Below are 23,836 nucleotides of genomic sequence, written 5' to 3' on the forward strand. Positions count from 1 at the left end.
GCTGCTCAGAAATTACCCAGAGCTCCTTTTCTGTGCAACACCGTTGGGGAAATATATAAACCCAGATGTTGATATAACTAGCAGGCATTTGCTCATGTGACTCAAATTGCTCCGGGGGGGGCAGGGCGGAATAGACTGATTTTGCATTAGCTATTTCATCCAGGCAATTGCCCACTTGGTCCAAGTGTCTTCGGAAACTTAAAATGGATTTGTATGAAATTTTCTTCTGTAAGTGACATCAGCACCGGTCTCAAGTAGCATTCACACAAGGAGACAGCTGCAATGTCAGAGAGCCGTAATATACACTTCCATGAAATCCTAGTATTTTTGTGCAATTACTTGTTTACAAAGGCGACTGAAGTAAAAGCTTCACGTATTACATATAATAAGGGAAAGTGAGTAAGACAAGCAAAGATAAGACACCACTAGCAGACAGGGTAGGGAAGAATTTCTGTATTTGGTAATACTTTGTTTATGTTACTACTTCCGATACCTATCCTACTCATGCCCTCCTGTTTCACTTGTCTGAGCCCTGGCAATTGGCATTTTGACACTTTAAAGTTATATCTAAGCTTTCCCCAGTGCTCAAATAGCATAGCATTACTTAACCAAGTTTATGGAATGGAAATGCAAGCGTTTCTAGAGTACCCTGCCCATGGAAGAAGGGGTAGGTCAACAGCAGGTAAGTTCAAAGATTCTTATATTGAAGGCTATCATTCTATGCGCCCTTACCTGGAACCATGGCATTCTGACAGATGTGCATAGGACGGCAATGTAAATCTTGCTCCAAGATTCTGTGTCCTACACTGACTATATTGGGTGCATAAGAAAACTTCCAAGTGTGAATAAATTTTGACTGACTTAAGAATTTCACCAGAATTTTTTATTCAAAAACTTGCAGCAGTTTGCCTAATACTCATGAAATAGTAGGTTTATAACCAAATGTTTTGCCAATAATTCAGTTTAATTATTTCTAAATTAAGTGACCACAGCACAAAAAGTAGAATGCTGCAGTTACATAAATTCTTTTGCTTTACCCAGCTTATAGTGGCTGTTATAAATCCAGCTAGTGTACAGCATTTTTTCATAATCTTTTAATATGTATTATCCAGATTGACACTGTGACAGCTCTACTGTGTGGGTTAACATGATACTTGGTACAGATTTCTCATATTTGGTCTTCAGATAAACAGTTTTCAAAAACTGACTAAATATAAGCCATTCCAAGCCATTTCAGTCCATCATGAAAATACAGATTCTTCTCAAAATGAAAAAATATATATAAATAATGGTATTGCCAAAAAAGGGCAAATCAAAGGTTCAAGCCAGTCTTTACCTTTAACTCACCTTAATATGAAGGGACAAGACAGCATGTGAATGAAAGACAAAAAACAGTCTTAGCTTTTAGTTCAGTTCTGAAATGTAAGGTGGATTCTACAATCACAACTCTGAGAAGTATCCTTTAAAATGTTCAACTGCAGAACACACACTTTAAAAAAAACCACATTTATTATAGTATGGTAGCCACTGTTAGAAAACCTCAACAGCTACTCTTAATGCAGACCCCAGAAGGTCTGTGCAGGACATCAAAAGTTAAAGATAAACTCATCAGATTAATTTCTACTGGTGGGCGCTTATGCTGAAAAATATTGGATATACCTCTGACAAGTTTTTTTTTCTCTTTTTAAAAGGACTTGTGATAAAGAATTTTCTCTTTTCTAAATGAAGAACAGTCTGCCATTTTAAACATACACAATATTAAGCGAGACTCTTGTTTTACTTTAGACTGGAAAAATAAGCCAGGGACAATCAAAGTCAACACAAAATAACAAACAGCAAAAGGTAGCAAGAAAGAGAAACAGATAAGTGCAGCTCTGGTCAAATTCATCATAGCAGTTCTTTAACGTCAGTTAACGGCTCATTTACACTGTATTTCTAATCAGTAACATGCAAGCCCAAAGAAGCATTTGATCACTACACAAGGTAATAAAATCTGATTAAATTTTATCAGGCAACTGCTAAAATATGAAAATTTGCAGATGTAACAAAGTAGCTTTATCTGAACTTTAACAGGACAAAATTAAATCATTCCATTGGTTAAAAAACCCTACATTCAGTTTTACCAAACAAAATTTCACATGAAAAGTACTGTGTGATTCCAAAGTTTCTGGAGTAGAAATGGAGTGATTTGAAATGTCAAAGACCCCATTATTTTGAAAATAAAATGAAAGTACACATCAAAAATTTCTAATTCCACATGTGAACAACAAAATACTGCATATCTACCAACAACTGCATTGGGTAGGTCATTATGAAAGGCTAGCTGCCAAGATGTAGGAAATGGCTCCTTGCCTCTGTTCCCTTTGAGGAATATACAATCGTTTGAAATCCAGTCACATGAAGTACTTATCATGCTGTGATATACTGAGATACTCAATCCTTAAAGTAATCAATCCAATAGAGCTTTTTAAAGTTGCAGACTTCCAACTTTTGTATCTCTCCTTATCTATAAAGAGTCACTTCAGAACGGCAAGGAGGAGTGGGGGGAAAGGGGTCACAGCCTCTGGAACAAGATGTTGGACAGTTTGGTTTCGATTTTTAAATTAAGGAGTTCTAAGGCCACCTGTGTTTTTTTTTTCTCAGTGCTGAAAGTTGAAGTCACAGGGCCCCTTTCCCCACCATGTGAGAACATGTTCAATATTTTAGGTGTTTCAATGTCTCCTTTTGGCACCACGGAGCATCATTCTAAAAAGAAATATTCCTCTTAAGTTCCTAGTTCTGGCTGCCTTGTTCACTCACTGCCACAGGTGGAGTTTCAACATTCACAGCTATGACTATGCTCTCTCCATCCTCCGTTTTGATACGTTTCAACTCTTGCTGATCAGACTGGTCTCCGTTCTGACGTTTTGTTGGAAGAGAAGCTGATGCAGATGCATGGGTTGCTAACATGTGTAGGGGACTTGCAGCAGCTGTAAAATAAAAGAATGGAGATACATTAAATGCAGGCAAGGCAAGAGGAAGCCCAATTCCACGAATGGCTTGAGTATTACATGAAAGTTTGATGCGGCACACATTCGAGAACGACCCTAGGATGTTCTTGCATGGGTGAAAATATCTGCAGTGGCTGACCTTATGGCTAAAGAGGAAGAAAAACATTATTGTGATAAAGGGAACTTACTGCCAGAAAGTGTGAATAGGATAGCAGTCTATATTCTACCGGGAACAGATGGTCCCAAAGGATTGTGAAACAACCAAGAAAAAAGCATGAGTAAATAACTATAATACACTGTAAAGAACTGCATTTTCAAGGTTCAGGGCAGCATGTGGGGGAGAGAAATAAATAAAACAACAGCAAGATAATTGGGTATCTAAAGCTTAATTACACCATGAATCAAACCAATGCTGGGGTCAAAAGAGTTACTTTAGGCATGCCCAAAGCCTTGAGCATAACTAGTGGTGGTTCCCGACTCTCCCACAGAAGAATTCCCTAACTTTCAACAGAAACATCCTTTTGATTTTAAAAGCTGACTGCTATCTGGGATGGGGAGCTATTCCTCCAGAAATACAAATGCACAGCACAGTTACACAGTTCTTTGTATCATAGATCAGTTCCTAACTTAACGTGAAAGGGAAAGGATGTAGACTAAAAAACAAACAAAAAAACCCTTAATTTTCCAAGGTAGTAGTTACCTCAAAATAAGCTAAAGAATTAAGCACAAATCTGTAATAATTTTGAGAATCAAGAATCCACAGATACTGGACATCACTGTGACAAAAGAAAATTTGTGACACTAAAGGCATCACTCCAAATGCTTACCAGTGTTGGCCTGACCTTGAATTGCTGTGGTGATGGGTACTATATGTGTTCCATTCTGAGTTACAGTTTTTATTGGTAGCTGGTGTTGACCTAGAGGTGTCTGTTGCACTAGAGTAACCGTCTGTAAAGGTGCCGTCTGAGATGTCTGAATGATCCGACTAGCAGCTCCTATGGTTGTATGGCTAACGGCAGGTATAGGCTCCACTTTAACTGGGGGTGGGAATAAAAATAAAAATCTGTTAGAATAAAAGTTTGAAAGCACTGAATGATTCATGGTTAAAGCATCAAAATTAGCACTTCTTAAGAGAAATCAGTATGATGTAGTTGTTTTCTCTACTTGCAACAAATACAAAACATATTTGGACTGTATTACTTCCAAGGGGAACTGGAACCAAATTCTCACCTTTCGTTTCATTGTGGTCTCCATTCTCTTGAGGTTCTCCCTTAGGTTGGGCCACCATTGCTGCCTGTGTGACCACGGCTTGTCCAGCTACAGTGAAAGTATTTGCTGGTGCTAATCCAGTCACATTTGTGACAGACACAGCTGGGATCTGATGAACAACATGAACTGTCTGTACTACAGGCTGCTGGGATGTTGATGTTGTCACAGGAGTTGCAACAGTGTATGTGACAGGTTTCATAGTTTGTGGTAGCTGCCTCTGTACAGTAATTAAAACGGGCTGGCTAGATAAGGGTGATCCTATCAAAAAAATGGCAAAGGGGGGAAATTAGTTAAATCATCCACTTTCCAAAAGTCTATGAACATATTGTTTACTTGAATTTTTAAAAAAGCCTACTCCTTCCTTCAACAGTTTCTTCAGCTATACTAAGAGTAAATCCAGTTAGTTCAGTATTACTGACACTGTTTTCAGCAGTAAAAAAGTAAAAAAAAAATGTTGTTGTGCCACAAGGAGAGGGTTGCAACTGCTGGCAACACCAATAGTTAACATAACTACATTTCAAGTGTAAGTGTTGTAGATCCGTAGTTCAGTGGCTGAGCACATTTTGCAGGAGGTCACCAATGTAATCTCTGTGCTCCTATGAAACAATTTGGTTTGCTTTCCCCTTTGGAGACCTCCTAACACAGCGTTGGGGAAATCCAGAAGCTGTTGGACTCCCAACTTCCATCAACCCCACCCAGCACCATCAATTGTCATAATTTCAGCATGACAATTCCATTTCAACCCCAACTCACAAATCTTTAAAGTATTTGGAAATGGGTGTTCTATTAGCCCTTCACAAAGCATAGAGTACTTATATTTTTAATTTTCATTCATAATTTCTTTCTGCAAACAAACTTGGCTTTTGAAGTGAAGCCTACATTATACTTTCCATTAGTTTGGTACAGTTTTAATATGCATATTAAATACATGAACACTATATGAATATTTCACCTGGGGCACTCTGTGCAAATCGTGCTTCTTGTATTACTGCTAATTTTGGCTGGATAGTACTCGGCTCAGGTTCCATTGGGACAGGTGACCCTTCCCTTGACAGGCTCTCTGGGGTCTGCACACCACTCGAGTGAGCAGATAACACTCCAGAGTGATTAGGGGAAGCTGGGGCACTTCTGCAAATGAAGAACAAAAGCAGCCACTTTCAGATTGAGAATTGACAGCTACGATGAGTAGTCAGCCTCAAAAACCATTTAATACATATAATTTCCACAAGGAGGAGCTCTTTGACTGAGAAGTACTACCAATTCCTGACTTCGCAGACTTTTGCAGAGGTAATTCAAAAGCAGACTATGGTTGCTATAGTAGCACAGAACAAGGAGTAGGATGTGGGGGGCATTGAAACAAATGTCAATAAAAATGAATGAGTTATTCAGCATGCCTCAATTTAGAGGTTCAATGTGCTGAAGCCCCTGTGTGGACATCAAAGCAGACACTGGCAGGCACACGGGCACCTTAGACAATCAAAAGGTATGGAATTCCCTAACTCAAATACCTTGATCTTTGTTACTCTGCCATATACGTTCCCCTTGGATTTCCCTACTTCTCTAACACACAGGATCTGCTTTAAATATTTTTAGATACATCATTTTTGAGACAATATCTAAAGAATGAACGGAACTGTTAAAAATTTATATCTCTGTGATTTCCACCTTGGTTTAAGCGGCACCAGAGTATTCTCCCTATTAGGAAACTACTAACTGTTCATGTTCTATTCGGAAATGCATGCCTAGCCACTATGAATTTTAGTTAAATGATGGAACACATGAAACTCTTAAGGAAAACTTTCAAAATCTGTGCTTAGGTTTCTGCCCCCTGCACCACCAATACAATCCCTGTAGAGCAAGAGAAGATTTTTGGGGGAGGGGGGTGAAAGAAGTCCCATTGCACAAGCAGAATTCATTGGACAATTGGGGGATCATGGCTGGGTGTCACCCATTTAAAATATTATATAAAGTATTATACACACCCAGATTTAAGCAGAGTGGGTTAGGTCCAAAAGGTAAATGGATACTTCTCCAGAAGGCTCAAGCCATGGGGCAAGCCAATGGTTTAAAAAAGTGCAATCAAAAGCCATGTAGAGCTGCTTGCTAGCTAGCTAGCTACTACAGAAGCGTGAACAGATTGAAGGGAAAAAAGAGTGTGCCCTTGCTGGGCATTATCCCTGAGCAGCAACTGTGGAGCAAGAGGGCAGCTTGGCAGGTGTTATGTTAATAATGCAAACTGACAACATTCAATGTGTGAAAGTCGATTCTTGTGACACTACATTACCTGCACTGTGTGAATCTAGCCCTCCACAGCTATTGTTCTGTGGTAACTGAGAAATGCAATGCACTCGAAAGGGCTAAAACTGAGAAGGAACAACATTACTAGCCAGCCTAAACTTTGGAGGGGGAGGGATTTCAAGCCCCCAAAATGGCAACAGATCCTTCGTATGAAGCAAAACCCACCAAGTCTCCTCAAGAAGAAATTTTAATGGCTCCTTAGTGCAGTCAATCACAACCAACACCCGTTCTCCATTTAGGAAAAGTCCTTTATAATTGTTATACATCTAGCTCTAACAACATTGCGATTGCTTAGGACTGCGGTTACCCTATGCCCAGCAGAACAAGTCACACTTAAGGTGAAGCCTCTGAAAGTGTATTTTTAAACCCCCAACTTTGATTCCTTACCTAGAAGAGAGAGGTCCCAGAGGGGTTCTAAAGCAAGGTACTCCTCTCGGCCGCCTTTTCCTAAAAGCCTGCTCTATTAATTTGCTTTCAGAGGCAGGGTCTATCCTCCAGAAGGAGCCTTTGCCTGGTTCTTCCTGGGAACGTGGTACTTTGATGAAATAACGATTCAGAGAGAGATTGTGACGAATTGAATTCTATGGAATATAAAAAATATATAGAAATCATCCATCTCTTCAGTATCAAGCAGGAATATGGCCTAATGCAGAGGTTTCTGCTCCTTGTGAAACCACTCTCCAGTCACCACATACTCATTTGACAGCAGTCACCCTTCCATCATAACCAACTTTTTCAGCAGTGGAACTATCACTATATAGCCCCACATATTTATTAGGTTTTCAGGTCTGGCAGTCTCTCCCTCTTTAACACATGGTTTTGCCTTTTCCTGGTGCTTCAACTGTATTTTTACCTTCTGTCACCTGAAATACTTCAACTTTTGCTTAGTACAGCAGTTTTAAATTTTACATGCTGAAAAGTCATTTGACATTCTGGTGGCCTTCCCTGACTTGATCTTTCAAGCTCTTCACATTACACTCCTAGGATGTACTGAACAATGCCTTCTAGTTTCCTAATAACCAAAACATGAATTTTTCTTTTAAAAAGCTTGGAAATATTCAGGCAACATATGCTGTTCAGGCATGAAGAAATACATGAGGATGGCTAAGGATTTTGGTAATAAAGAATTCTCCTCAAGCTTCACTGTTTCTCTCCCATTCCATGTCCTCTTCTTTCCTCCTCCTTAAAAATTCCTGCCTCTTTTCCTCTCCCATCCCCTGTGTCTCTCCAATCTATACTGGAATATCCCAAGTTCTGCAACCTTACAATAGCTGCCAACAGACTACGTTATAAAAACAAAAGCACATGTTCAAGTTGGTTTTATTAGATGAAGAGGATAAGTAATCCAGTTTGGGGGTTTCTGGAAATAGCATTTGGAGAAGTTGGCACAGAATTTGTGACTCTTACTTAAACTGCTTTGACGTTTTTTACAATCAAGTGATGAATAAATTTTATGAAATAAATGAATAAATAACATTCCACTACCAGACATTTAGGGATTTCTCATTTCTCAATTACACTTTTGAAAAACCCTCATCTCCCCCAAAATACATCCATTACTAACCTTTCTATGTGGAAAAGGGTCATGGGAAAAGGGTTAGTTTTACTGAAAGAACCAGTGTACCATTTTAGGTTACTGAAACAGCTAATCATTTTCAAAGCTCTAAAAACCTATTTCACAAAGTTAAACATATAACCAGGGCGGGAGGGGGGCTGTGAAGTCCGTGGCTGAAGTAGTAATTAAACTAAGTCTTTTTCTGTTTATTTTACTTAAAACAATACTAGTTATGTTTACCTGCCAGCCCTTGTCTGCTGTCCTGTAGTAAGGATAGTTTTTAGTTATGTGCGTATAAATTCCATTTAGTGTAAGTTGCTTATCAGGTGCCATCGTAATTGCTTGTACTATTAGTTGTGCATAGGAATAAGGTGGCTTTGAGTCATCCTATAAAAGAAGATGAAAATGAATACAGTAAAAAGTTTTCTACAGCGGCTTATCCATTCAGTAACGTAAGAAATACATGAGTTGTGTATTACAATAAAGCTTGAAAATATCAGACAATTCTGGAACAGATTTGCATTGGGAGATATTATGTGTTTGAGAGTTGGGACTGATGTTGATCACAAGTAGAACTTGAGTCAACAGTGTGATACAAAAAAGGCTAATGTGAATATATGCTGCATTAATAGTTTCCATAGTTTCCAAGTCATGGAAAGTAATCATTCCATATTATTCTGCACTATTATTATTCAACCTCAAGTGGAACACCATATCCATATTAATCACAAAACTGGAAGATACACTGGAAGTCAGCCCCCCACTCAGCGTAAGATAAAACTACATTATAGAATAGCTGACAGCTGACCATCAAGTCTCTGCTTAAAAACCTCCTGCAAATAAAAGCCCTCTTCAGACAGTTCTATTCCATGATCAGATAGTGCTCGCCAGTAGAAAGTTTCTGCAATGTTTAGTTGCATTCTACTTCCCTGCAGCTTCCAGCTTGCGGTAGTGCCCTCTAGAGCAACAGAGAACATGTCTGCTCCATCTTCTGCATGACAGTCCTTCAAATATTGAAAACTGCTATCTTCTCTTTTCTTGGCTAAACAGATCCAGCTCTTTCAAGCATTCCTCATAGGATGGTTTCCAGACATTAAAATTCCATTAGCGTGCACACACTCAAGCTTGTCAATACAGCACCCACAACTTTAAACTACATTACTATGGTGTACTGAGATGTTTTTAAAACGAACAAAATATGAATGAATGAATGATCCAATACAGAAGTGCTCAGAACAGTGACTTCCCATGATATATAGACATATTGGAATGAGTTCAGAGGACGGCAACAAATACAGCTGCTGATTTGGAAAACAAGTCCTATTATTATGAAGAAAGGTTGAAAGAACTTGGCATGTTTAGACTGGAAAAGAGAGGACTGAGGGGTAACAAGATAGCACTCATTCAAATACCTGAATGGCTGTCACACAGAAGAGGACAAAGACTTGCTCTCTATTGCTCCAAGTGGGCAGATCTAGGAGGGGTAGTGGGCTTTTCTTCACTGAAGGTCTCCAAGCAAAAGCTAGACAGCCGTCTGTTAAGGATGTTCTAGCTCTGGATTTCTTGCATCAAGCAGAGAGTTGGACTACATTGCCTACAAGGACCCCTTTGACTCTGTGGTTGCATATTTGATGCCTTTTCTTTTTGAAACTAACTTTTATAGGCTTTAGCATTTTCAATATTCCAACACACAGAATGGATATAATTTGAAAGATATTTTAGAAAAATCACTTGACAACAAAGAAAATTGTGAAAGTATAATCTTCTAGCTTTATGATACTTTCTTAGCATTCTGTAGCATCTAAACTAAATACAGCACAGGTATTACAGGATACATGTTGTTTTCTCTTTCAAACTACTAAACCACATATAGTTATTATTGCTACTTTTGCTTTTTCCAACCAATACATTTCCATTAGTGTAACACAGAACTCAAGAATCAATGTTACAATATTGATTCCAATCAAGCTTACCTTTGGGCTATCTCCACCAGATGCTTCTTTGTCATTTTCTGACTGTGAATTGTCAGCCACTAGATGTAGGTCAGATGGTATTACACGGCCCATTTTGTACCCTGAAGAACCTGCACCACGAGGGCTAGATGGGCAGGAATTTGCAGCACTGTAGAATAGGAAGAGTATATTCATTACAGAGTATACCCACCCACTAATTAAAAATATCAAACACCCCCGGTTACAAAATAAATCATGCAATTAAGAACCTGCAATCATTTCCACAATAACCCTTATGAGTCTCTCAGCATTGTGAACTTTAGTAGTTATGGGGGAAGGGATCACTGGGATCTCTTTCATAAAGATAACATTAACCGCTATTTTATGAATGTGATGTTTTTGTGACGGAATTGAACTTAGATGTAAACATTTTTAGAAAACTGTTCTTCAGAGTCTAGTGCTTTACTTGTGTCTACAACAGTATATATGAAAATGGATGGACAAGCCTTAAACAAGGATGTGGCATCTCAAAATGTAGAACTACACAAGTAGGACAAGTACAGCTGCAGAATAAACTGCTCAGTTGAAACACATAGAGTACAAAATTCAATGTGGTGAGACAAAGAGCCTTGACAAAGCCTGGGTAAAAAGATCACACTGTCAAATCCAGTTTCTCTTATAGGACACAGTGCCTGGAAAAAGATATGGAGGCTAAATTTGCCAAATCACTGATGCCTTGATGACAATGCTCCATGTAAACAGTGGTTACAGCACAAATCTGAATGCTCTTTTTGAGGGGAAAAGAGAGGGGTCACTCACCAATGAAGGCAGTAGTGAGTGACATATGGGAAGAAGCAGGCTTTACTTTCCTGTTATTATTAGATTAGGAAAATGTTAACATCTTGGCAGAAGTCTCACATGCTCTCAATATAGAGAAAACAATCCCTCTTAAGGTCAACAAATGTTTGATTCTACCTAGTTTTTCAAAAAGTGTGGTGCTGCCCTCTAGCAAGTGTGAAGAGCAGCCAGCCTTCGTTTCAACTTGGAAGCTGTGAGGCCTTCAAGCAACATCTTCCAACAGCACATGGGAGGCTTGACAGGTTGAGGGAGGGAGGTAATTATTGTTTTAGCGGTAAAGTGGTCCAAATGCTGGTTTTTAATGCCACAGCTGCATCCTCCTGCATGGCTGCAAGACTATAAAGAGACAGAAGAGTCTCCAGGCTGTAATCTGGCAATCTTACTAGATGTCAGGATTGCTTGTTAAATATGGAAGTGGTTGCATATAGATGCCAACTGTCACATATTAGTTTGGAATAGATATCTGTACACGTAGGCACATCTCTCACATGTGTCCAGTGACGACAGTCAGATCAAATGAGGAACTACATTTAGGATGGTAACCTTAGGAATGCAAAGAATTGTTTTAGGTGCATTTCCCTATCTTCAGTAGATTAGATTTGAGATAGCTGAGGACACACCAGTAATGCACACCAGTTACAAAAGAAATGCTACAATGATCTAAATCCTATTCAGGATATAGTGGCCTACAGTGAGAAGGGCAGTAAACCAATCCAAAAGATTTCAAAAAAGGATGATATAAGTAAACATATAATTTGTTTATTCTTCACAATGAACAATACCAAAAACTTTGTTAGATCGGATAATACAACAGAGACTAAAGATCAACCTGTGGAGAAAAGGGAACCAACTGACTCCTGAGCTACTGTTGTTAAGAAGTCTGTTTTGCTGCATGCCCACAATAGTACTGGCTTATGGGCCTATTTCAGCATTTCAAACTGAATACCTATCAACTTTATTTGTGGAAGTTTTCAGAATGAACTTATTTTTAAAAAGCATTCAAAATGTTGACTATGTAGCTTCTAAAATGTACAACTGATAAACAAATCAGCTTTAGAAAAGCACCTGCATGACAAAGACATACCCACCCCTGAACAGGATCACTATCCAGACAACAGTTCAACTATTGCCAACCCAGCTATTAGATGGAGAATAAGCCCCCATAATGGCTCCATCTTCCATTTAATTTTCAGCAAACACTATGGTGATATCCAAACACACTATCTACATGTGTGAGTGGAAAGAGCTTCCTTTCATGTGCAGGGGGAAAGGCAGTATCTCCGTTGACAACAGTCCCTCGTGAGATTCTGCTCCAAAGGATCTTCAGCCTTTGGATGGGGTTTTCTGGGTGGAGGCTGACACTTAATGGAGTGGAAAGCTTAAAAGTTCCTGTGTGCAAAAGGAGCAGGGATTCACATATATTTTGACCCTTGCCTACAGGTTCTCAATAGGGCCTCCACCCAATTAAAAGGAAATTAACAGCATGCAATTTTAAATTAATTAAATTTGTCTATGAAATCAAATAGTTTTGAAGAGAAAAAAAAGCCATTTGATGATCCATGTGCATGTCATAGCAGATAATGTCTTAGAATATTAATTCTTTTTATGTTAAACAAAGAAAATGAATGCTTTTTCTAAGATGGTGCCTGCCATCTGTAGGTGGTGTTTTTTTTTAATACTTATATATAATTATTATTTTTACATGTGCTGCCCATTTAATAAGGGCACATTTTAGTCAGCCAATTTAAACTTACCTTAGCCAATTTAGCTTAGTTTTTAATATAGATCTTATCTGGGAATATAGTTGGAGTCAATAATTTATGCAGCTCCAATCAGTACTGTGAAGATACTGTAAGGAGGAATCTTAAAAGCCTGATTTACCCTTGATCTTTCATAATTAATGCATTTTGAGTCTTTAAACACAGACGTTTGGTATCACCATTGGGGGAAAAGTTCCATGAAAAATATTGGCATCTCTGGGTCTTCCTTTTACCTTGTTCATATAAATGTGCAGGGTAACACACAGAAGTTCTAGTCAGTTCTCCCTTGAGAAAGATTATATGGTCTCAATTGCTTCTCTTGAGATATGTTGTTTATGTTTTGTTCTGATAGGAAAGAATTTGCATGGACGAATGTTTGTTTTGATACCAAGAATCAACCAATGTGATTTTATATTTATGTGCCTCAGAAGCTGCTGGACATGCTTTATTTTGACAAAGCAACTGGAATAAAATGTGTAATGTATTATAATTTCCCAAAAATAACACATGCACAAAAAGGTAATTTAAAATAAAACTCCAGGGTGCCTGTAAGCAACCACACTGTGTGATTCTCATTTTAGCTACAGAACTTCACTGCCACTCCAGCTCCCCATGACCTCCAGGAGTAGCTTTTTGGGGGGCAGGGCAGTGATGAGAGATTGTGGTAAGAGGGGGAGTTGGGAACACACACAAAAGTCACAGCATGTGCACAGAATGCTGCATGGACAATTCTATAGATTTCAGCATTTATAATGTAGTGCCTTTCCTAAATTGTTTTCAAAGCAGCCACGACTATTATTTTTAATGCTGTAAAGCTGAAAAGCCTTGTAATGTTTTCGAAGTTATTTTTAATACTATTTTTAATGCTATAAAGTTGAAAAGTCCTCCTTCTCCTCCCTACAATCTGTTCTGGAGGGTTGGGAAGAAACCCCGAAAACGTGTGTGGGGTGCACAGGAGCACATGGGGAAAGGAAAGGGAGGGGAAATTCTACTGCATGAACAGGGATGATCCTTTAAGGTCAATGACTTCAATGGATACAGCCCACATACTCTAGGCAACACAAAGACAACTGTAATATGCTACAGAAGCATTTTGATTCATTACTTGTTATGTAGACACTGCAGTCTGAGTTAAAATCAACCACACACATTTTTCACTGAACATGCTACTACACACAAATCATGATTCCAAAGTCTCAGCTCAAGTCACAGTTTTGCCACCTTTGTTGGTGCAAAACCAACTTAAATATTCTTAAATGTACTCTGCACATACTAGCTGCTTAAAATATTTTGCAAATGACACCCAAATTTCCTTTGTACCCTTGGTAAAAATGATTTAGTTAAATTGCAATTAGAGACGCCTGCATACCCAACTTTTCTCCCCAAAAGAGATAAATTCTTTGCAAGTGTTCCAAGTGAACGCTCACAAAGGATCAAGACCATACAAGCAATCACTTTCAGCTCTTGCAAGGAACCAGAGTCCTCTGCCATCTCATCCCTTCTACTACTTTAGAGTCTCAAAACCTACTCAGGGCAGGGATGTGGTGGACATTTTCCTACATCCCAACCCAACCCAGCCTCCAACTGGAGAAGGCACTGAGGGTCAGGGACACTGAGAAATCCCACAGAACAAAAACAAGAAGGACATGCAAGCTGGAACTAATACTTTTCTTAATCTAATACTTTTTATTTTAGTATTTTCTTTTTGAAAGTGTTACCATAAAACACAGCATTGCATTGCATCCAACTAAGTCACTGCTTAAACAGAATGACACAGTGGAATTTCCCTTCCGTTCCTCCCCCATGTGCTTCCCCCTCAAATCTCCAAAGTAGATTTGGGGGTACAGGGAAGACGGAGTTCAGTTGTGTCGTTTGACTCATGCAGTTTGCTTAACTAAATTCATAGAGATTAAGATAGTGAACACAACAGAAACACCTGTTTGTGAGGTGTTGGCTGACCATTATATAAACAGAAACACCTTTGGCTCCCCCCCCCCATATTTGCATTTGTGCTGTTAAGACTTTTCGTCTCAGCAATTTTTCACATCTTAGTCAACCATTCCCTACTAGAGAGAAAGCACTTATTGGAGGCAAAAAAAATAGCTGCTATAAAAAATATCAGATGAATTTCCCCACATTTTAATTAACTGAATTATCAATACAACTCAACAAAATATGTATAAGCTTCAAACAAAATAAATAAAGATGGCTTATTAGAGAGATGGTCCATGTTGTTAAGTGACTTTGAGCATGCCCACCACCCATATAAAACCAGCTATTAGGTTACTACATAGTCAACATTTATCATGGTTCTTAAACTCAATCTAATGTTCCCAGGAATCCCAGCAGCTATGAATCATTGGTTCACAAAATGTTCCAAGTCTGACAATTTCTAAACACTCACATATTGAAAGCCAAACTAGACACAACAGCAGCAGACCTCTCCTTTTACATGCAGATTTCCCCCAATCATGTAGTTTAGGAGCAAAGGGGCCATGTGAGTGGGAACTGCAGAACCTTCTTTCCACATTCATATCCGCCGTGGAATTTAAGTGATCATGGAAGGTATTCAGCACCACTCACCAGCATGCCTCTCTTCCTCCTAAAATTGAACCATCTGTCAGGACCCACACTCTTGTTAGCGTCTTCCTAATCCATCAAACTAGCAGCACCAAAAGTAAAGGTGCTGGAGACTGACCCAGGCCACAGCGGTTTAGATCTGGCACCCTTGAACCAGAAATACTTGGCTTGGATCCTCCAGAGCCTGAAACTCAAAAGCCTGAACCCTCCCAAGGAAGTAACTCTCTTCATGACAGGAACCCGAATCACCATGTTGGCCCACCCATCACTACAGGCAGTTAGCCTAGAGAAAAGTGTTAGGAGTGGAGAAGGAAGAATGCTGGGCTTCAAGCTAAGAGTCCTGCTGCTTTAAGGTCTTCTACACCTTAAGGAAAGTGCTTTGGAAGCTGATCTGCAGACATAAAAGGATTTAGTTCAATCCTAGCTTTATGTGGCTACCGTATTTTTCGCACTATAGGACGCACCGGTCCATAGGACGCACCTAGATTTGGGGGGGGGGGGGAAATAAAGGGGGAAAATTTTATTCCCCCCCCCCGCCAGGCGCGGGGCTGGGGCGGGGGAAGCCCGAGCTTCCCCCTCCCCCAGAACGGGACCCAGAGCCATGCTGAAGCTGCGCGCAGCTTTGGCATCGCTCTGGGAGCTTGCGGGGCTGGGGGAGGAGGAAGCCCTCCCCCAGCCTCCAAACCATGTCGGGAGACAGCGGGATGGCGCGCTGCGCCTCTCCCACTGTCCCCCGAGTTTGCGGGGCTGGCGACGGGGAGGAACAGGCTTCTCCCCCCCGCCAGCCTTCTAGCCAAGTCGGGGGACAGCGGGAAGGGTGCGCTGCGCCTCTCCCGCTGTCTCCCGAGTTTGCGGGGCTGGCGACGGGGAGGAGCAGGCTTCTCCCCCCCGCCAGCCTTCTAGCCAAGTCGGGGGACAGCGGAAAGGGCGCGCTGCGCCTCTCCCGCTGTCTCCCGAGTTTGCGGGGCTGGCGACGGGGAGGAGCAGGCTTCTCCCCCCCCCCGCCAGCCTTCTAGCCAAGTCGGGGGACAGCGAGAAGGGCGCGCTGTGCCTCTGCCGCTGTCCCCAGAGTTTGCGGGGCTGGCGACGGGGAGGAGCAGGGTTCTCCCCCCGCCAGCCTTCTAACCAAGTCGGGGGACAGCGGGATGGCGGCGTTCCACCTCCCTGCTGTCCCCCGAGCTTGTGGGGCTGGCGGTGGGGCTCTCCTGAAGCCTGGAGAGCGAGAGGGGTTGGTGCGCACCGACCCCTCTCGCTCTCCAGGCTTCAGCGAAAGCCTGCATTCGCACCATAGGACGCACACACATTTCCCCTTCATTTTTGGAGGGGGAAAAGTGGAGCTTTCCATGGTGCTGTCATGCCCCATGGGCGTACTATCAAGGTAAGCAAAGGGCATCCTCTCTCACCTACTTTATATATAATTGGGGCAAACCCACAATGAAAAATATGTGTCTGAAACCATTACCTCTAGTTTGGCCTTGAGCGATCCATAGCACTGTAAATTCAAGTAAGACCAGCACGATTAGGTGGCTGAAGAGAATGTGCAAGTCTACAGTTTATTCCCAGGTTGAGCTGAGCTCCAAGTTTTATTACACAAATGAAAACTTCAAGTGATGCATTACTTTGTATTAAATTCTGTGGTCGTATATTAATTGTGCATGCAGTATCACAATGTCTAAATACCTGATGGTTCCTGTGGGAGAAGGGAGAGGGCTGATCAGGTGAGCCATGTTGTCTGGAATGTTTATTGTTAGGGGAGAGATCTGGGGTTGCACAGGTTTCACTGGGGACTGCGGGGACTCCTGTTTTTCTCTTTTTTCATTGGATAAAGCTGTAAATGTTATCTTGATGTTTGTGCTGGGAAACCTGAATGTACATCTGCAAAATAAAAACAAAATGCACTTATTAATTGGAAGAGTATAAATTTTTATTTGCATAATTTCATCAGTATTACTTTACCCTAATAAAATGTTAATTGTAAAGTGTTATTTCAGGTTACAAAATGAGCAATTACTATTTGCAGTTTTTAAAAAGTCTTAACACAGAGAACTGAACACACATATAAAGACCAAAACTAGCATTCACAGAAATAGCATAGTATCATGAAAAGCTAGATTTGAATCAAAAGCCTTAGTCCTACACACTGACCTAAAATTGGTTAGGAAATGATCCATACTTCATAAAAGGGCATACATTAAAAACCTCAATAACTCTTCTTTTTCTTTCTTTTTTTAGGTTACTGTCCTTTTCTCTAGAAAATAGCGTCTTGGGGTGTGTATGTTATATTCTGGGTGGAGGGGTAGTGTGTAAAACTGAAATCACATTTAGTCAGAACAACCCCCTAGAACCACTTCTACATGAAAAATCTTACCTGCCAGAGCCAGTGTGAGATCTCACAGGGTCACCTGAGATATTGCAAAAGCATCCATAGCCCACCCAAGAGTTTCCCAGAGTCCAAGGTTGAGAAATTAAAAGCTTTTTCCACGCAGGAAAATTCAGCAAGCAAACAGCTTTTAAACTCTCCTCCTCACATGCATTTAATTTGTGTGATATCAGCTGGCCAGCTGCCAAGCGCATAGAACTGTGATTGTGCAAGTTAAATGTGTGCAAGTTGTGATCCTACAGTATGGCAGGATTCCAACCAACTTGTTCAGCTGAGATAACTCTGACAACCAGGGGCTGCTTCAAACAATTGAATGTCATGGGGGTGGAGGAAGAAATAACTGTATAGAAATACTGTGTTCTTTATTCCTGATACATTTTGAAATCTGCTCTTTCAGGGACATAGACCTAGTTTGTTAAAGCTATAATTAATCGTTATCCATATTAGTCAATAATATAAATACATACACATTCACACAAAATAGCTTTCTTATCTGAATATTTCAAAGGATATCTCCAACATATATTACACAGTTACAAAGGTACAGAAATCAGAAACCAAAACAATCCAGTGATTGGAACACCTATGAAGGTAACAAATAATGAAAAGCATACCCCACCCCCCAAAAAAATCTCCTTCTCATAGTACTAGAACTCTGGGTTACTCAGTGAATCAGGGTAGGTTCAAGATGGATGACAGTGCTTTTCACAGTGCTTAACTATGGCAATAGTAATACTGTGTCAGATGGCTTTAAAAGGGAATTAAGACAAAATCATGGAAGTGAAGTCTATAAAAAGATATTAGCTATATTTTCCTAGTGGTGCAACAATAAAGCTGCTAGCACATTTGCAAAGCCAGCAGGGTTGTGAATGGTTTCAAATGGGATGGGGGACCATGTGTTGAGATTCCTGCATTACAGGGGGTTGGGCTAGATGACCCTCGGGGTCACTTCCAACTCTACAATTCTATGATAAGCAAACGGACTCAGGTTCAGAGGCACTATACCAGATGTTGAGGACAGGCAGCAGGGAAGGGTAGCCCTAACTGAAGCCCTAACTGTGAGCTTCCTAGAAACATCTGGCCTCTGGAAGCAGAATGCTGGACTAGATGGAGAGTTGGAGTGATCCAAGAGAGTTCTGATTTAGACTGAAAATAAGATGGACAACCAACTCCTCCATAAACTGGACCAAATTTCCTCTCTACACTATATGTATTTTTACAAGCATGACACCCCACAAGTTTAGCTTATACCAATTTTTCAATAAAAATAATTTCAGGCCAACAGCAACTACCACCAATTGAAGCCACTTCTGGAAAACATACTTCACTTGCAATTACAAATCCTACCATACTTTGCAACATTAAACCATATAAAATTTAAACCTCCAAGGCTACCAAAGAAAAGAGCTCTAAAGAAACCAAACACATCATCCTTGCACAGACTGAAAGGAACCCTGAAAGAAATCTGCCTGCAGGCAGTAGTTACTGTAGAAACCAAGCTCTTCATCGTTTTCCTCCAAGCAGAAGACACAAAAGAGCTGGAAAGCAGGGATCGATGGGAAGCAGCTTATAAAGCTGCTTGTCACATCAGCTGCAGGAAAACCAGACACTAATTCATTAAAACTACCCATGTAATGCCTCTGGAATTTGAGGCTCCATCGTCTGCGAGTACAAAAGAAACTCTGCCTATGGAAACGCTGCACTTTTAAGTATTTGGCATCTTTCAACACAAAAGCTAAACACAGGCTGGTTGTGTGGTCTCTAAATTTCATCTTCAACCTTAAGAACATGAATGAATATAATTTGTCTGGAAGAAGACTGCATGTCTACACTTGCTTCAGATTTATAAATGGCTGTTTCAGCATCTTAAACAACTTATGCCACTTTGAAGTAATAGAACAGTTGCTTCAAAATCAAGCCAACTTTTCCCCTTTCAGTTTATTATTATTTCCTGCTGTTAAATTAATTCATATTGTAAGCAGAAAAGGATTTTCTATTCTATAACCACTGTAAGTATCTATGTTTCCATGTGAGAAGGTCAACAAACAAAAAGCTGTGCCCTTCTATTAGACACTTACCCAACTTTTCATTCATATGCAAGCAGGTAGGTGTCTCTTTGGTGTAGTAACATTTAGGCCACATCACACCAATCAACAGCATACATTTCAAGCAGCCACTTGTAAGTTTTGACTAAATTTCTGGATAAACACTTTTTTTCTGTCAGAAAAGTTCTCATAATACCAAAAAGAAGACAACAAGCCAGATGTTTTTAGGAGTATGAAGGGTGCATATAACTTAGCATCTTCACCTGAACACAAAATTAAGGCTATATACTGAGATAATGTGGCAGTGTTTACTGTGATTTGGAGAGTACATTATTTATATACCACCTTTTCTCCATGTATGACATACATACAATGCGTTCATTTTTCAAAAAGTCATCTAAGAGAAGACTTTTATCCTTTTGGAATCTGTATTTTTTCTTTAAAAAAATATTGATTAGCCACTATTTCTTGCCAAAGGCATCTCAAAGCAACTTACAACCAACCAACCAAAAACCCATACAGATACATTAAAATGATGAAGAAGAAAATACTATTATACACTACCCTAATTTTCAAGCAATGAGAGATTCCAGGCAGGGGTTCCATGCACTTACCCAAGGTTTGGTTTCCTGGAAATAAGAGACAGCAGAGACTGCGGTGTCTTTAGGGTATTTGGTTTATTTACTCACATATACAACCTGAACATAAGCTGGAGAGGCGTACAGCATTAATAACACCCCAAAATTTCTTGTTTCTCCCATAGTCACAGGCTTGGATTCTAGCAGAAATCAAGCATGTCTCTCTCCCAGCTGCTGCTGCTGCCAGGTTCTGCCTGTATTGGATGTAAATTGCTTTTATATATCTGCTGGTGCTTTAAATTGTTTATATATATACGGTTTTAATTGCTTTTATTATAAAAGTTTTATACATGTAACTGTCCTGGTGTGTTTTATACAAGCAATTGCTCCAAATGTTTTTATTGTATTGTAAATTGCTTTTGGGTGTGTCATGGGAAGTGTTCACAAATGAAATAAATAATAATTAGAAAATAATGAACACATCAGATTTCAAATGGTCTCCCATCCAGGCACCAACCAGATCCAGATCTGCTTAGTTTTGGATGTCTGCCTTGAGCGCCTTTCAATTAGTGATTGAAAGATCAGTCTTTTTCCAGTCAGTATCACTTTCATATGTATTCAATCACAAGTCCATTCTTTTTTTTAAAAAAAACTGCACTAAAATGCATTGACAATATGCATTCTGTGTATATTTTTCTGAACCACAACTGCACTGCAAAAAATAGCAAAGTATGCAATGTCCTGATTCATGTATCAGTGCAAGAATGGCAAAATAGGCTGGTTCACTCTGAAATGCAGACCAAACATAATTCTCCCCATCCAACTTCCAATGCATGTATAAAATGGGAACATAAGAAGCCAAGGACATAGGCTGGTAGGCTCATTTGTTCTAACTCTTGATGCTACTTCCATCTAGCCCAATGTTTTATTTAGACATGTTTACTGTAGTGTCTGAAGGGAACAATAAAATTAAAAACCTGGACTGTACTTCAAAATACTGTGATTCTATAATGTGACTATATTGTGCAAATCTTATGCAAGCCATTTTGAGAGCCTTTTCTTACTACAAAACGAGATATATTAAATCAAACAAACACACTGTTCAATTCATGGAATCATACATTTTATGCACTCTTACTTCTGAAGGAGGAGGAATCTATGAATGATGCAAGCTGCTGCAGTAGCCAACATAACAACAAAGCAGTGTTGTTTTCAGCAATATACAGCACAGGTTACGGCCTAATTAATCTGTAACCTTTTAGTTCCACACTCTCCTAGACAAGCCCAGTCAGCATATGGTCCAACAAGATCAGCATATCACTTAACAACCCATGAAGCAGTGCACCTAAGCATTCTTCAGATTAACTATTAAGAGCATCTACTTTTCAACAGTTTTCTAAGCACATCATTTTGGACATTTTCCTGCAGATTTGCTACTTTGACATACTATACTTAAAACTTGCCCCACTGAAATCTGATTAATGCCTGACAATAAGAGCAGACGAACCACTCATTTTCAATAGCCTCTCAAGTCCTATGCCAGTGTCTCCCAAATCTTGAGCTTATGCCACCCTCGTGAGCTTATTCTGTATTCTATCCCCACCCCAAATCCAGCATTATTAAGTCTGTTCCACAGCTGGGTGTGCGAAGATCCTTCCATACAGTCATGTACATGCAACTTGCTGGTGTTCACAAAAATCTGTGGACTGCGGAACTAACTGATTACTAGCATTAGAAAAGATAGCAAGCCATATCTGATACTTCCTAAAACAGGAGCAGGCAATGTGGTGTTCCAACTCCCATCATCCACAGCTACATGGCACAAATGGTAAGAGATTATGACTACTGTAGTCTACAATATCTGGAAGGCACCACACTGGCTATCTCTGTCCTAAAACCATATATAGGAGAACACCATTAGAACAAAGCAGGTCATCAAAGCAGTCAGAGGGGAAGCAGCCATCCTCACAAATCCAGGGAGAATCCTCTAAAAGCTCTTCTAGCAAGAAGAAGAAGAAGAAGAAGAAGAAGAAGAAGAAGAAGAAGAAGAAGAAGAAGAAGAAGAATTTGTACCCTGCCCATCTGACTGGGTTGCCCTAACCACTCTGGGTGCCTTCCATCTAATATAAAAACACAATAAAACATCAAACATAAAAATCCACCCATGTCTTGACACCTTTTCCAGGCCAAGCCCACATTGGGAGAATCACTCCTTTATGAGGCAGATAATATCAACCAAAGCACAAGAACCTGCTTCCTTCCCTGCCAGACCTCCACACCAGTAGGTGTGCTGCTAGCGTGGCGATGGCAAAATGCAGCTGACTGGAAGTGTGGCTGGCAAAGGATAAAGTCCTACCTTGCTGAAATGGCAGCTTTGTACCTCTAAGATGGTACAAAGACTTACATTCAGTACCACAAACTGCTGTCTATACAAAGGATTGGTGTGCAAGAATCTAAGCACTTATGGTTAATGTTAACCAAGCATATAGTACAGTCAATGAGGCAAGCTTTAGGCTGCCCCAGAAAAGGGGGTTGTATGTATCTAACTTATTTATGTTAGAGAGGTACAAGGAACTTACTGGAGAGCTATCCAAGGTTTAACACAAGAATCCAAGTAGAGAATGTAAAATTACTTAGCAAAAAACAATCAAAATTTCAAGTAAACAGTGCTTACATTTATCTTAATGACAACTTGTTGAAACAAATGAGGAAATCAATTGTTATTTTTTAAAGAAAAAAATCAGTGACACCATCTATATTCTGTTAAGAAATACAGATGGACATCTTATGTAGGGTTCAGTTCCAAGAGATTATAGTTAAAATTAACCAAAATTTGTCTGGGTTCAGACAAAGCCTAATAAGCTAATAAAAGAAAACAACCAGGGACAGCACCATAAAAATCCAAACACAGTAGGTAAATAAACACTCAAATAAACACTTAAATGTTATTTAAACACTCAGGAAAACAAAAGGGCCTTTGCTCCAATTGAAGATAGGCACAAGTCAAGCTTCCCTGGAGGTGTGATTTGTTAAACAGGGCACAAAAGTAACCCATTCTCCAGTTGCCACCTACTGCATCAGTGACAGCAGAACTACCCCAAAAAGGACCTTAATGATGACCTTAAGGCATGAGCATGCTCATATTGAATAAAGGTAAGCATCAGTACTTTGACTCATGTCCAGTAAGGACAGGGAACCAGATATATGTCTCAGCATCAACAAGGTTTCAGCCCCAACACCTGGTTTTCAGTTAGCACTCTCATAGCAGTATTTTGCTCTAACAGCAGTTTCTGAATTCTCTTCAAAGTCAATGCTATGTATAATGCATTGTGATAGTCTAACCAGGAGGTTGCCAGGCATAGTTAACTGAGCTAGATTCGCTCTGTACAGGAAGAATTCAAACTTGTGTAAAGCATTCTGTGCCCCTGCCTCTCCAGTTACAAAGCTGGATGGAGGACCACCTCCAGAACACAAACCTGCTCTTTCAGAAGAAGGGCCAGTTCACCCAGAACAGTTTCTACATCACTAAACTGGACAAATGAATCACCTACCAACAGCACCTCCATCTTCT

At 40.0% G+C, this 23,836-nt stretch overlaps 1 protein-coding gene across 2 annotated transcripts in view; it reads right to left on the reverse strand.

The window, feature by feature from the left end:
* Positions 1-868: 868 nt before the first annotated feature.
* Positions 869-23,836, reverse strand: part of FOXK2 (forkhead box K2) — a 31,036-nt gene continuing 8,068 nt past the window's right edge. Inside the window, exons 2-9 of one of the 2 annotated variants that reach the window (XM_053376225.1) lie at positions 16,943-17,137; positions 10,086-10,233; positions 8,353-8,499; positions 6,945-7,138; positions 5,212-5,387; positions 4,221-4,517; positions 3,833-4,027; positions 869-2,969 (exon numbers count right to left, since the gene is read on the reverse strand). In XM_053376225.1, coding sequence (XP_053232200.1) covers positions 2,773-2,969; positions 3,833-4,027; positions 4,221-4,517; positions 5,212-5,387; positions 6,945-7,138; positions 8,353-8,499; positions 10,086-10,233; positions 16,943-17,137 — 1,549 coding nt within the window. In that variant the 3' untranslated portion in view covers positions 869-2,772. Of the gene's footprint in view, positions 2,970-3,817; positions 4,028-4,220; positions 4,518-5,211; positions 5,388-6,944; positions 7,139-8,352; positions 8,500-10,085; positions 10,234-16,942; positions 17,138-23,836 lie in introns of both variants that reach the window. The other variant, XM_053376224.1, reaches the window with a different exon arrangement.

This window comes from Podarcis raffonei, chromosome 2 (genome assembly GCF_027172205.1).
Source record: "Podarcis raffonei isolate rPodRaf1 chromosome 2, rPodRaf1.pri, whole genome shotgun sequence".
NCBI lineage: Eukaryota > Metazoa > Chordata > Lepidosauria > Squamata > Lacertidae > Podarcis > Podarcis raffonei.